The sequence below is a fragment of the Anticarsia gemmatalis genome, chromosome 9 (genome assembly GCF_050436995.1).
Source record: "Anticarsia gemmatalis isolate Benzon Research Colony breed Stoneville strain chromosome 9, ilAntGemm2 primary, whole genome shotgun sequence".
Taxonomy (NCBI): domain Eukaryota; kingdom Metazoa; phylum Arthropoda; class Insecta; order Lepidoptera; family Erebidae; genus Anticarsia; species Anticarsia gemmatalis.
The window spans coordinates 1,465,239-1,480,157 of record NC_134753.1 but is presented as its reverse complement, the minus strand read 5'-3'; the positions used below and the strand labels follow the sequence as shown (position 1 = coordinate 1,480,157).

Genomic DNA, 14,919 nt, shown 5'->3' with positions numbered 1-14,919 from the left:
TCCTGCATTGTCAACTTACATATTCATGCTCTCCCACCAGATTCGCTCACGTATCATCAGAAGCGACCCGCCGCGAAGCCGACCTGCAGCGTCTGGTCCGAGCCTGGGAGGAGTTCGAGACCAAGAAGCGAGCGGTCGAGGAGTGGGCCTCAAGAGCTGAAGCCTTGCTGGCTGACAACAGGGTGGACTCCAAGCAGGCTGTAGACTTCCACAAGAGATTCTTCCAGGGAGCTGATGAGAGGGCCGTGTCGGAGCTGGTCAGGTCCGGACGGGAGCTTATTGAGGTAATCACCAAGATCTTTTCTGGCCGGTCTCTTAGATGTTGCAGAAAAAAAATATAATAGTGATTGTTTTGGCATTTTAAATTAGTTAATTTGTTAGTATTTTTAAATATACTGCTTAAATGCTGTGTCTTACTACAACGAAAAAGCGGACGTTTACTGTGAAGAAACATAGTAAATCTTATATCCCTTTTATATAAATGAGAAATACTTACCCGCCATATTATTATGTATAACTATGCCTTACTACCGTAGCCCGTAGGCCTATTCTAACTCCCACATTTTTTCCCCATCAGCTGGTGTCCGAAGAAGACCGTCCCCGTATAGTCCAGACAGTGGAACAGCTGCAGCAGCGCTGGCGCTCACTCCTGGACCGCGCGCCGCCGCACCTCATGCGGCTGGAGTTCCGCCTCGACGAGCAGGTTTTCCAGCATACCATCAAGGATATTGAGAAGGAGATCGTCTATGAAGAACAGGTATGTTTCATTTACGATAGTTTCTTCTACTAAAGTTGAAGAAGCTGTAATCTGTTCTTAATACAAAATGTATTGGTTGAAACAATTGTTGATCACGAGATCTCTCTTTCGATTCCTAGGTCGTGCAAAGTGTTATTGGGCTTTCTTTGTAATATTAGACTTTCTATTAGTAGTGATGTTTTAAAAAAAGGTCAGGTGCATAGTACTCGTAACTTGCAGTCCTGTATGACAAGATGTATGGATGTGAATGAGGCAAGGGAAGTTTGGAAGGATCATACCAAATGGCGTTCTTTGGTCTCTGCCTACCCCTGTGCCAAAGAGGCGTGACGTTATGTATGTATGTAATAGTAGCCCAAAGTTTGATGATATGGAGATTGCAGCGTTAGTGTAGTTCATAAACCTTAGCACACACATTTGAGCTCAATCAACGAGGCAGTTATATTGTATTCTCTTCGGAATATTCCCGATAGAATTTGATTATATAAAACCTGCATTTACAAGCTTTTATATAGCTCTATAAAATGACACAATAATTATAAATACGTACATTATGTAACAAAATGACTAATTTAATTGTTAATCTAGTAAATTAGTCCCATGGATCCCAGCTGTGTAAACAGATGGCACTCAACATCAATGAGAGTGAATCATCTTTATTTTAATATCATTCATGAAGCTCGCCAGATTATGAATAACGGACTGTTTGGATAATATTGAAGAGTTATAATAATATAGAAAGTTATTGAATCGCATTCCGAGTTCTTCGGAATGTATGGTATAAATAGTGGAGATGATACCTATATATTTTTATGTTATGAAAAAAAGGATATGAATGTTGAATTTTTGTATTGTTTTTATGCTATGCTACTCCTGTGTCTATATTACTCTCGATTGTTAGATTTCTGTAAATTACTACAACGTTTGTTTTGCGGTAGATAAAAGCAATTTTAGTTTTACAATACAGCCATTGGTGTACATGAATACATGAAAAACATTGTGTTGCAGTTATGATAAAGGCTTTATGTACCGTCATGTCAAATTACGTATCTTCCGTTAACTGTTATATAATGGTTTTTGATAACAAAATAAATGGTTTTTTTTGTTCCCAAAACAATCTTTTGTAGAATAAACTAAAATTACTTATTTTCATTCTCTAGGCGTACAACCAGAGCGACGACGCAGACGGTATTCTCATCCGCAACGAAGAATACTTCCGCAACCAAGGCAAGATCATGCAAGTGGAACATTGCCTTCAAAACTTGAAGAAGATATCCACTAGCTACACTCATCAGACTGGAGACACGTCTCTTGAAGACTGCGTGCGAAAGTGCGAGCAAGCTTGGGAGAGTACCGTCCAAAGAGTGGAACATTTCAGGCAACAGTTGCAAAGGATCCCCGCGAAATGGGACGCTTATAGGGAGAAATTCAGGGAGATGGAACGATGGATGGACCATGTTGATCAGACTATGGATAGTATTGTTAGAGAGGTTGATTCTGCTGAAGCGTTTGAGAGGGAGAAGACTATCTTCCAGGTAAGTGTTTTTGGTGTCTTATTAAGTTTTTCTGTGTAGTCTATATAAAAATGTTTCTAAATGATTTGTTCTCTTAAAATGCTTTCATTGGAATAGTTGAGGGAGCTCATGGTAACTATTATGATTTAACTTTAGCAAAATTGTAGCTACTATTCCTCTATGTTTTGTACACATAATTATGTTTAGAATCTTAATTACGATGCACTTGTATAAGCGGAAAATTTTAACGTAAAACTTGAATCAAAATTACTGAATATATTTGTGCAATAACAAACTTGTACTTTCTAGAACATCTGCCGCGAGGCCGATAAGAAACGCGAAGACATGAAATGGCTAGTCCAGACCCTAGACATGTTAACCAACCACTGTTCAGAGCCAGAAGCTCAAGACGAACAGGTCAAACTAGAGAACCTCATCGCCAGATACAAGAACCTTATCCCCACTATCGAAATCACAATGATCAAGACTGAGACATACACACGATGCTATACCTACCGTAGAGAAGTCCACGAAGTCATCTGTGTCCTCGAAAGTGCTAAAGAACAAGCCATGGTTGAACCTGAGCCGCAGTCGCTCCAACACGTCGAGCAATTAGTTCTAGAACAACAGGCAGCGGTACAAAAGCTCGACCGCCACAGACCTTCAGTCATGTCTATGTTACAACGCGGCAAGGAACTCATCAAGGACGCCAACGCTCCTGCATTCGTCAGAGAGGATGTTAGGAACCTTGAGACCGGCTGGAACTCAGCCTACGAGACTTCCACCGACCGCCTCCACAAGCTCCGTGACACACAGAAAGTCTGGTCTAACTACGAATACCAGAAGGAAGAATTACTCTCAGATCTTGATAAGATTGAGGGTTACGTCCATCACCCAGGTCTTGAAATCGGAGTCACCAACATCGGCCGTGAACTCCATGAGACCAAGATTCTTAAAACAGATATCGAAAAGGCACAATCGGAGAGACTGCCGCAGTTACAACAGGCGTACACTGAACTCCGATCACTTACAGCTAACAAGCCTAAACCAGTCATTGAGAAGGATCTAGAATCTATTGAACGTAAAGTATCTACGTTACACGATGAGGTCGAAAACAAAGTGGAACATTTGGAGAAGTTCAACGAAGAATGGGTTAAGATTGAACAGAAATTAGAACATGTAAGACAATGGATTAAACAGGAGAGTCCTGTATTGATCTCGCAGATTCGCTCAGAGAACATCACGCCTGAAGAAAGAGTGGTCAAATCTCAAGCGTTACAGAAAGTGATTGCTGAGAAACTTGAGACTATTCGCGGTGTAGCTGAACAAGGAACTAAGTTGGCTGTGGAACACCGCGTCCAGGACGCTAACAGACTTAAAGGAGATGTAGCACTTCTAGAAAAGATGATGGCAGATCTTCAAAGGTCTACAGAACACCAGACTAAAGTGGTCGAACATGACCTCGCCAGCTGGCAGAAGTACCAAAAGGGTGTTGCTGAAATCAAACCCTGGATCGAAGAAGCTGAGATTAAACTGGGTAATGTGCCTAAACCATCGACATTGCCCGAAGCACAACAGTTACAGCAACAGTCGAGAGCGTTGATAACTGACTGTGACAAGCAACTCATGAACTTGCAGATCTTGTCCAGTGTCAGCCATCAACTGTCTAGCAGCAAAACAACTGCGCCTGATGAAGTTGACGCAATACACTCGAGATGGGCTGTGGTCCATGACCAAGCCGATCAATGGAACAATAAACTAGAGAAACTAGTCACTAACTGGGAGAATTTCGAACGCGAAGCTGAGAAACTAGAATCTTGGATTGAAAATGGCGAGAAGCTGCTGAGCAGTAGAAATATTAGTATCGAGTCGCCTCAAGTAGAAAAGTTAGATAGAGAGTTGAACAAACTCAAGTCATTCGGTAATGAGATTTCTCAACAGCAAGCTAAGATTATCAGTCTATCGCAGACTTGTGATAACATCTGCCATAATATCCAACCCGAAGGTGCCAATTTACTGAAGAGCAAGGTATCAGACATTAAACAACGTACCAACGATTTGGCTGAAACCGTCAGGTCTAGGGTCAATGAACTGTCTGACAAAATCATTGTGAGACAAGAGTTCTTGAACAAATTACATACATTTGACAACTGGATAACTGACTTCAGGAGAAAGACCGAAAGCTACGACCAGATCAGTGCTGATAAAGTTGAGCCTACACTTCAATCAATGCACGTCTTACTGCAAGAACATGCGGCCAAAGCACCTGAATTTACTGACATTTACAATGAAATAAAGAACATGACTCTCGCTTCACATCCCGACGAGTCCCGTTCTTTGAGCGAAACGTACTCTAACATCGCACAACACTACCAAATTATAGAAAACAACATCCAACAAAACAAGGGTGTGTTACAAAAGTGGTCTGATCTCTTGAACTGGTATGAAGACTCTAAGCAACAGCTCAACCATATTCAGTATCAAATTGAAGGTCCTAAACTGACTCCAGAAAGTTACGAAGCTCTAAGACAGGAACTGATGAATGTGATCACTAAAGTACCTGAATGGAAGAGCAATGTTGCTTTGTTAGATGGACCTTCACGAGTCAAAGTGACTGACCAAAATACCGGCCGCATTATGTCCCCTACAAGCCTTGTTAAGGAAATTGAAATGAAGGCCGAAAGCCTATTAAACTCTGTTACAAATAAGAGAGATTTGGTACAGAAAGTAGGTGCCAGATGGGACAAATTCAATCTACAGCATAATGCCTTGACTGAAGTTTTACATAACGTGCAGTCTAGTCTTAACGAGATGGCTCAGAAGACCGTGCCTCTAACTGAAGCGACTATCCAGGATATGACAGAACAATTAGACCAAATCGACGTTGAACTGAAGAACAAGCAGTCGATACGGAAGGAATTGAGAGAAGAAGGTCTTCACTTAATGAGAGAGGATCAGCCTAATATGGGAACGATTCAAAACGCTCTTTCCGCGGCTGATAACAACTGGGACCAAATAGTAAATGCCGTCCGTGACACTAAGAACAAGTACATTCTTTTATCTTCGACTTTGCAAGAGTTGAAGAACTTCACTGTAGCTTTTGACAGAGAAATGAGCAGAGCTGAGCAGTTATACAACGACTGTAAAGAAGCGCCCAACGATTATATGCAGACAGCTCAAGCTTTGGACAAGGCGAAGAAATCTTACGAAATTTTGAAGCGCTCTAAAGGTCTGCTAGACCAAATGGATGTTATCAAGCAATCAGTACTGAAACAAACATCAACCTTAGGAGGATTTGACACTAGCCCGTTGGAAGAAGCCTTCTTGACTTCCCAGACACAATGGGAGAAGTCCAACGACGCTGTCATTAAGAGAATACAAGATTTAGAATCACAACTTATAGTATGGAGACAAATCGATGACACAAAGAACCAAGTACTGACATGGTTGAGCGAGACTGGCCAGAACTTGGCAAACGCTTGCGACAATCTAGAAATCAGATTTGGGCAAAGTCATCTGAATAAGTATAGGGAAGAACTTCCCATTTATACCGGCCTGAAGAACAGCATCAAGGCCAAATGTGAACAAATTACAAACTTGAACAAGAGCATTCCAATTGGAACTGTTTCTTCAACGATAGACTACTTAGATAGTGAGTTTGCCGCTCTTCAATCATTGGCTGACAACTTAGAAAGTGCAGTGACTTCACTAGAATCAAAGGAAAATAAGCTTAAGGACAAAATCAAGCGTCTCTCAGACAGTGTGAGCAAAATCCGTGACGATATTATCAAGTGCGATGACATGACGGGAGATAACTCAAAGATCTTAGACCGCCTGAAGAAGTGCCAGTCTTGCAAAGTTGAGCTGCAGAATTTGAGTGATGAGATTGACAATTTGACGCAAAGTGTATCTGAAATGAATGAGAATTACCCTGGCTTCTACGAGTCTTTAGTGCCTAAAGAACTTAGCACTTTACAGAAGAGATTCGAAAGCGTTCTTATTCATGCGAACAAAACTGAAATCACTCTACTAACATTCTTGCAGAAACTGTTTACAGACAAATTAGCTATGTTCAATAGGAACCTAAAGATTTTGGACGACAAAACAAGATGGTGCGTGCCTGACGTCACTAGTGACAAGTACAACTTGGAAGTGAAAAACGCGGCTTTGACTGATGTTGAAAACGGAATCGCAGACTGTAAGGCAAAGGTCGTTGAACTCAAAGAAGCTCGCGATATATTGAAGGTAGTCGCCGAGCCTGCTTCAGCTCAAGAGGCGGCCCAACAAACAGAAAAGGCACAGAAGAATCTTGATGTGCTTACTGCTAATTACGAAGAAATTAAGAACAGACTCAAAGAGAACATCGACGCTTGGCAAGAATATGAAGTACTACTCGAAAGTGTCTCAGAATGGTTGAAGGATAAAGAAAACAGAGTCAGGCTTGAAGCTGCCAATCTACTAAACTTAGATGAAATTGACAATAAGATTGCTGACGTTGAGGTGCTTAATAGAGAAATCAAAGAATATGGCACTGAAGTTGGCAAACTTACAGAGATTGGAGAGAAGATCTTATCACGCAACCCTGACTCTCGTGTGTTACAACACATCAACCATTTGGTGACCAGATATCAAACTGTCACCAAGTTCATGGAAAGTCATCTTAACAGACTGAAAGACTTAAAGAACAACAAAGGGAAGTATGACAAATCTATTGCCGAATTCAAGAATTGGCTGCAAGATGCTAATAGTAAGATCAAGGATTTGGCTGTATTGAGCAAACATGCTAAGCCTAGCGCAGCTGACCTTGAACAGATGAAGAGACTTAACGACAACAAGGACATTGGTCAGAGACTTCTTAACAATGCTATTGAATCTGGTGAAGCCTTATTCAGTGGTATTACACCTGAAGGTCGCGAACACATCAGAAACGAGCTGCGAGCTCTAAGAGATTACTTTGAAGACTCGGTGGATTCTCTCAACAATGTCATTAAAGATATCGAAACTACTATCAACAAGAGATCCTCATTCGATGATACATTCAACCAGGTACAGAAATGGATCAGCGACAAGGAACAAGAGCTTGGAGAATTCAAACTGTGCCCTACATTACCTGAGAAGAAGGCTCAACTTCACGCAAATAAGATCTTACATCAGGAGGTAGAGTTGCATCAATCTATGCTGTCTCAATTAACTGAAAAGATAAAGTTGATGCCTGATGAGGAAGCTGAGAAGAGCCTGTCTAAAACTATCGACAGATACAAGGACATGTCTAAGGAATTGGAGAAGAGAATCTCTACGTATGAATCTCACGTTGTCGAGCATGAGAAGTACGTACAAATGTTTGAAGACGTTCGTGATCGTTTGAACCACATCGTTGCTGAGAACAGCATGCTGAACTACGCTGTTGTCACGCAGAAAGACGATGTCGATGCTAAGATTGCAGCTATCGAGAAAGTCACCTCAAAGGCTAAAGATATTCAAAATGCTCTCGGTGGTTTGAAGTCACAGTTGGACTCTGTGGTCGAAACTACAAGCCCTAATGGCCACCCAGTACTTATTAGTGAGTACGAACAGCTGAAATCTACATGGGACCAATTAGCAACACAATGTAAAGAACAAGATAAGAAACTCAAGGATACTTTGAAACAATGGACTGAAAGCCAAAAGACATTGGACGAGCTTGAAGAATGGTTGAAGATCAAGGAGAACCAAGTAAGGGACCAAAGCCTTAAGAGTAATCTTGAGGCTAAGATTGCTCACTTGCAGAAGGTGAAGGAAATTCAAAGCGAGCTTGAATCAAGGAGCGCTGATTTCGCTGCCTTGACTGACACCAAACAGAACGTAGCTACTGAATCTGAACTAACTAACAAGACATCTAAGTTAGCGACAAGATACCACACTCTGAACAATCTTGTCAATGAAATCATCTCCAAATATGAGGTATTTGTTGCTGAACACCAGACATTCGAAAATGAGTACAATAATATGGAGAACTGGCTCATGGGCATGCTCGGTGAGCTGCAAGACTTGAACGAAATCGTAGGAGACTACGCAGTCTTACAAGAGAAACAGAACAAAGCTAAAGAACTTTACGAGACCAGGAATAAGAAGACTCCTGCTTTCGAGGAGTTCTTGAGTCTTGGTGAAAAACTGTACACACATACCAGTCCTGACGGCAGAGAAGTTATTCGTCAAAAGATTCGTAAGATAAGGACTTTGTGGGACAGTTTTGGTGACAGCTTCCAAGAAACTGTGAATAAGTTAGACCAGTGTCTATTGCAGTTCTCAGACTTCAGTCTGGCTCAAGAGCAGCTAACTAAATGGTTGAAGGATGTTGAAAGGGCAATGCAGCGTCATACCGAGCTCAAGGCTTCTTTGGAAGAGAAGAAAGCTCAGCTGCAAAACCACAAGATAATGCACCAAGAAATTATGACTCATCAACAGTTAGTCGAGTCTGTGTGCGACAAAGCTCAGCAATTAGTTGATCAAACACACGACGCGTCATTAAACGTATACCTTCAATCTATCAAACAGTTGTTCCAGAACATTGTCACCAAGTCACAAAACCTTCAAGACAATTTGGAAGACTGTGTGAAGAGGCACGAAGATCTTGTGCGTCTCATTTCACAGTACAAGGAATGGCTCGGATCTCAGTCTGAGAAACTTCTTGATATTGAGAACGCTACTGGTGAAAAGCCCGAGATTATCAGAAAACTGCAATCTGCTGTCGCCTTGAAAGACATCGAGAAAGTCGGATCAAGTAAACTCGATGAAATCCGTGCGGTCTTCTCAAATGTTAGCAAGAGTACATCTGAAGTTGGTAACACAGCCATCAAATCAGAGATCGACAACCTGCATGACCAACTACGCAATGCAGTCGAGAGCATTGGCTCTTCAGAACAAAAACTGAAACACGCATTGGATATCTGGAACAAATTTGACTCTTCAATTGAATCTATTACTGACTGGCTGAAGGACATGGAATCTAAATGCCGTGACCAGAGTCTTTGCTCTACGTTGAATGAGAAGGAAAGTCAACTGAAACGTTACGTCGACCTTCGCAATAACATCAATGCTAAGGAAAAGGAAATCGACGCGTTTGTAGATGAATCTCACAGTCTAATCCAACTTAGTGGTGTTGAACGTCTAAAGCCACTTGTAACTCAAGTAAGCAGTCGTTACCAACAGCTGCATCTTATTTCTAAGGAGATCGTCAACCACTGGTCGGAATTAGTCGCTGACCATAAGAAATACGTTCAACTTCGCAGTGAATTCGATGCTTGGCTGAGGCCTTTGGAAGAACAGCTATCCCAAATGGTAACTAAAGAAGACAAGCTCAGTATTGAGAGCAAGGGCAACAAACTTCAAGTGTTCTTGATGGAGAGAGAAAACGGCGAACACAAGATTGGTATATTAACCACTGCTGGTGATAAAGTGTTGCCCGAAACCGCTGCTAATGGCAGAGAAAACATTCGCGCGGAGATAAGGGCTCTAAGAGAACGATGGGATAAACTGAATGATACCATTCTACAACAGCAGAAGGAATACGAATCTCAGACATTGCAGTGGTCAAGCTACCAAGATGTGCTACAACAGACATTGTCTTGGCTTGATGAGAAGGAGAAGATAGTAGACGCCGAAGAAAAGGCTGTGCTGAACTCCGCTCAAGAAATCAAGTCTAAGCTATTAAAGAACAAGACATTGTTGCAAGAGATCTATTCTCATAAGCGTGTGATTGAAACAGTCACTGAGAAAGCCAAGAGTGTAGCCGCTACTCTCCATTCAGGAAAGGGAGAGAGTGATGAAATGACTAAGATTATCCAGTCTGTATGGGACAGGTACAATGCTTTAACTAACAGGTTGACAGGCATTATTGACAAACATGAAGGTACATTCGACATCTACCAACAGTTCGCTGACCAGCAAAAGTCACTGCAAGACTATCAGAAACATTTATGGGATCGTCTTCATTTGCTCTCAGACTTCACAGGCAACAAGGCCGCTTTGCAGAGCAAACTTGCTAAGATCCAGGAATTGCTGGACGCTATCCCAACTGGCAACAATAAACTGAAGATGTTGTCTGACCTGATTGACAAGAACAGTGCTAAGCTGTCGCCTAGAGGCAAGGAAGGTATGTCTAGGGAGCTCAGTCTACTCCGAGCTGACCTAGAGAAGTTCACCGCAACAGTCCATGATGTGAAGCGTGGTATCGAAGACAAGATTCAACAATGGATCGAGTTCGACAGTGCCAACGATCGTCTGCAACACTGGCTGAGTGACACCGAGATGAGTCTCAAGACATACACCCCCAAAGCAACCCTCGAAGAGAAGGTGGACCAACTGAACAAATATCAGGTAATCATTTTTGAATATCTGCTTTTATACTGTACATTTTACAAATGATTTTAATTAAAAATTTTGAAACAGGATTTATGTAAAGCGATTGATATACACGAAAATGATTTGAGCGCAGTCATTGTTTTGGGCGAGGCCTTGGACCAAGTAAGAGTTGATAAAAGACAAAAATCTTTTATCGTCAGCACTGTAGGACATAGCCTAATTTTCAGTAGATATCTAATTTCACGAACGTAATATTAATAGAATTCTAACAAATATATTATTCTTGTACTTACACAATATGTACTGGATACGAATACTTCAAGTTTGGACTATATTTTATTTATATTTTTTATACTAATTTAGAGGCATTGGTTATTGGTACTTCTAATTCTGATACGTCTACTATTTCTAGGTCTAACTGTCTAAATGATGATACTAATGGTAGTTGTCGTAGTTCAGTTTAAACGTAATTAACAAAAACACTTTTGTATTTTACTAACTGGCAATAATTTTCAGGCAATCTTGGCTAACCTGAAGAAGACTGAGAATGACGTGGACAAGTTGACCGATGAGTTCAGTGACCTGATTGAGAACTGTAACGATACTAGGATTACGATGAACTTGCAACAGATGACGTCACGATTCCAGTCTGTTCAGTCGACTGCGAAGGAGCTCGTGAAGAAGTGCGAGCAGGCCGTCAACGATCATAACGCTTATCAAGAGAAGTATAATCAATGCACTGATTGGCTCAAAGCAGCGCAGCACAAGTTTGATGAATGCAAAGAAAACTTGTCCAATACTCCCGAAGGTATTAGTGCTAAGAGGGAGAGCCTTAACGACTTGTTAAGTCAGAGACGTAACGCGACACTTCTAGTTAACAACACGTTTGAACTTGGGGAGAAGCTGTATCCTTCCACATCACCTGAAGGTAAGGAGATCATTGAACAACAGCTCCACGAAATCCAGCAAGCGATTGACAATCTTTACGATAACATCACTAAAGCTGAGAGAGACCTGGACTCAGAGCTCAACAAATGGTCTTCGTTCGAAGATAACCTTAAGACTGTCCGCAAATGGTTGACAGCCGCTGAGAAGAACCTTCCAAAGGAAATTGAACTCAAAGCTACTTTGGATGAGAAACGCAACCAGCTGAATGTTTATAGGACGTTCTTGCAAGATGCTATTACCCATCAGCAAGACATTGCGGATTTGGAGACCCGTGCTCTGAGTCTACCTGATGTCAACAAAGATATTGCTAAAGAAATCGATCAGCTTAAGCAAAGACATGAAACTATCTTGGCGAGGGCTAAATCCTTCGTTGAACAATACGAAGCGATTGTTAATAACCATACGCAATACACTAAGGCTGTCAAGGACTTGGAAGAATGGGTGGAAGCTACACACAACACAGCCCAGCTTTGGGGCGATGTTAATCTTGAACGCGTAGCCTTGAGCAGCAACTGTGAAAAACTCAAATCTCTACAATTAAATCTGCCCGAAGAAAAGAACCGTATCGACAAAATACGTTCTATTGGCGAGAAAGTACTGCCAGGAACTATTAGCAGTGGACAAGCAAATATCAGAAACCAGATCGATGCTTCTCATCAAGAATGGGAAGGCCTTGTGTCTTTCATCAATAAGACTATTGAGTCTCTTGAGAATAAGATTCAACAATGGAATGAGTATGAGAACATGAAGGACCAATGTTTGGCTTGGATCAGGAACACTGATACTCAAATCCATGCTGTTGATCTTAAAGCTACATTGCCAGAAAAACAAGAACAGTTTAAGAAGTTCCAGGAATTGCAGGGTGAAGTACGCGCTAAGGAACTTGAGATTGACAACATCACAGAGAAAGCGCAACATCTGTACACTGGCGTGCTTGGACCCCGTGGCTCACAAATCTCTGATCTGTCTGTCAAATACCAGACACTTTCGCAGAAGGTTAAAGACTTGACGAATAGATGGCAACAGTACGTAAAGACACACCAAGAATTCGCCAGCAATGTTACTGAATGCTCTCAATGGATTGAGGAGTTGAGAGATAAACTAGACTTCTGCGCTGACCTGAGCTCGTGCTCACAAGATGACTTAGAAACCAAATTGGTATTGATCCAGAACTTGCTTCTGACTAAAGACGAAGGTTTCACTAAAGTCCAGTCTCTTGTTGAATTAGCTCAGAATGTTATGGCTAATACCGCACCTGCGGGTCACGAAGCGATCAACAACTCTTTGATAGCTCTTCAAGAACAATGGTCAGCGTTGCTGTCCAGAATGATTGAAACTAAGAACATGTTGGACGACTCAGTCACCAAATGGGCTGGATTCCTTGAACAGATTCAATTGATAGAGAAGAGTAACAACTATCTTGAGAACATGTTGGCTGAACTTACGCCATTTGAGACTACAATGACGGATAAGAGAGGTCAGCTTGAGAAACTCAAGGAAGTCGAAGAAAAAGCCCGTTGCGATCGTCTTGATGTCGACACATTGAAAGCTAAGGCAGCTGAAATGATTGCTAGTGGCCAACAAAACCAGGCCGCATCTAGAGCCCAAGAAACCTTGAACAAGTTTGACAACTTATACGACAAGGTTAAGAAGTTGCTTGCGGATCGCGAAGAGCAATACAAAGATCATAGGTTATACAAGGAAGCTCATGATGAGTTGATCCAATGGCTCGGCAGAGCTAGAGAAAAGGTGCCTTCGTTGAAGTCTAAACCTTTGAGTGATAAACTTGCTATTGAAAATTCTGTAGCTCCTCTTGAAGCGCTGATCAACAAACAGGCGCAAGGAGAGCTGTTATTAGAACACTTACAACATACGGGAGAGGTCCTTCTCGCTAGTACTTCACCTGAAGGACAAACTATCATCAAGAACGAAATGAAGGCTTTGAAGGAAAGCTTCAACGATCTGTTCAATGAGATCAAGCAGCAGAAGAGCCAACTTGAGGACACTGTTAACCAGTGGCGTGAATACAAAGACGAATATGAGAGACTGTCTGATTGGTTGCAACAGAAGGAAATCCTTATTAAGAACCATAAGCTTGCTTTACTAGGCACAGCTAAGGAGAAGGGTGCTCAAGTCAATGAAGTGAAAGAAATCGTAGACCAACTGCACAAGGGCAAGGCTGAAATTGACAAGTTCAATGCTTCAGCTGCCGGTCTCTTATCTTCACACTTGGACACTTACGTAAACAACCAATTACGTCATTTGAACTCAAGGTACCAAGTCCTTGTAAACATGGCTAACGATGTCCTCAAGAAGGTGGAAACTAACTACGAACAGCACCAGACTTATGATGACAATTACGTCAAGACTAAGAAGTGGATCGATGACGCTTGGGAGATCACTCGCAGTGGCAGTGAAGCTGGCAGCAACAGCAGCAAGGAAGCCCTGCAGAAGCGTTTGGAACAAATCGAAGATCTGCTCAAACGTCGCGAACAGGGCCAGAACTTAGTCCACGCGACTGTCAACAGCGGAGAGAAGGTGCTTAGGAACACTAGGTCTGACGGTAAAGACAAGATCAATACCGAGCTCAAGGAACTTCAAAACGAATGGGATCGTCTGGTCAAGAAGATGACAACAGCTAAAGTGCATCTTGAGACCGCGTTGCTCCAATGGGCCGACTACAGTTCAAGCTATTCACAACTCCAACAATGGATTTCGGACAGAGAAGCAAAACTCCAAGAAGTGTGTGAGCAGAAAGTCGCCAAATCTAAGAAGGGGCAGGACCGCCTCGCCGGACTCACGGCCGGGCTCAGCCTCGGCGAAAGGAAAGCCACACTCCGTCAAACAAACAATATTGTTCAAGATATCGTTTCGTTTGAACCCATGATTCAGTCTGTAACTTCTAAGGCTTCAGAACTTATGCAACAAGCTCCGGCGTCTGAGATCACCAGCAAGTATGAGACACTGTCGAAGCAAGCTAAGGACTTGTATGAGAAGCAGAAGGAGACAGTGGAACATCATCAAGCGTTCATCGATGCTGGTGCAGACTTCGTCCAATGGATTAGGGCTGCTAAAGAGAGACTTGGAAAGTGCTCTGATGCAACCGGAGATAAGGAATCTTTGAGTAGTAAGATCACGCAGCTCAAAGTATTAGCTAGTGAGCTGCCTGATGGTCACGCTAAGCTGCAGAAGGCTCTGGAACAGGGCGAGATCTCTTGCGGCATAGCTGATGATGAAGACAGAGAAGAAATTGAAGAAGAAGTAGCTCTTATGCAAGAGGAGTACGATACTTACGTGTAAGTATTTAACGTATAATTATAAAATTTTGTTCAATCAATTTTGTGTCTTATATCGTATGTACTA

The 14,919-nt window shown here is 42.0% G+C and overlaps 1 protein-coding gene across 8 annotated transcripts in view; it reads left to right on the top strand.

Moving 5' to 3' along the window:
• Msp300 (Muscle-specific protein 300 kDa) overlaps positions 1-14,919 on the top strand; it is a 178,499-nt gene that overhangs the window by 48,465 nt on the left and 115,115 nt on the right. For 7 of the 8 annotated variants that reach the window (XR_012959623.1, XM_076118594.1, XM_076118589.1 and 4 more), the window contains exons 11-16: positions 41-284; positions 578-757; positions 1,915-2,289; positions 2,578-10,623; positions 10,696-10,770; positions 11,125-14,852. Coding sequence is in view for 7 of the 8 variants with exons in the window: in XM_076118594.1 (XP_075974709.1) it covers positions 41-284; positions 578-757; positions 1,915-2,289; positions 2,578-10,623; positions 10,696-10,770; positions 11,125-14,852 (12,648 nt within the window). In the remaining variant the exon portion in view is untranslated. The remainder of the gene's footprint in view (positions 1-40; positions 285-577; positions 758-1,914; positions 2,290-2,577; positions 10,624-10,695; positions 10,771-11,124; positions 14,853-14,919) is intronic. The other variant, XM_076118593.1, reaches the window with a different exon arrangement.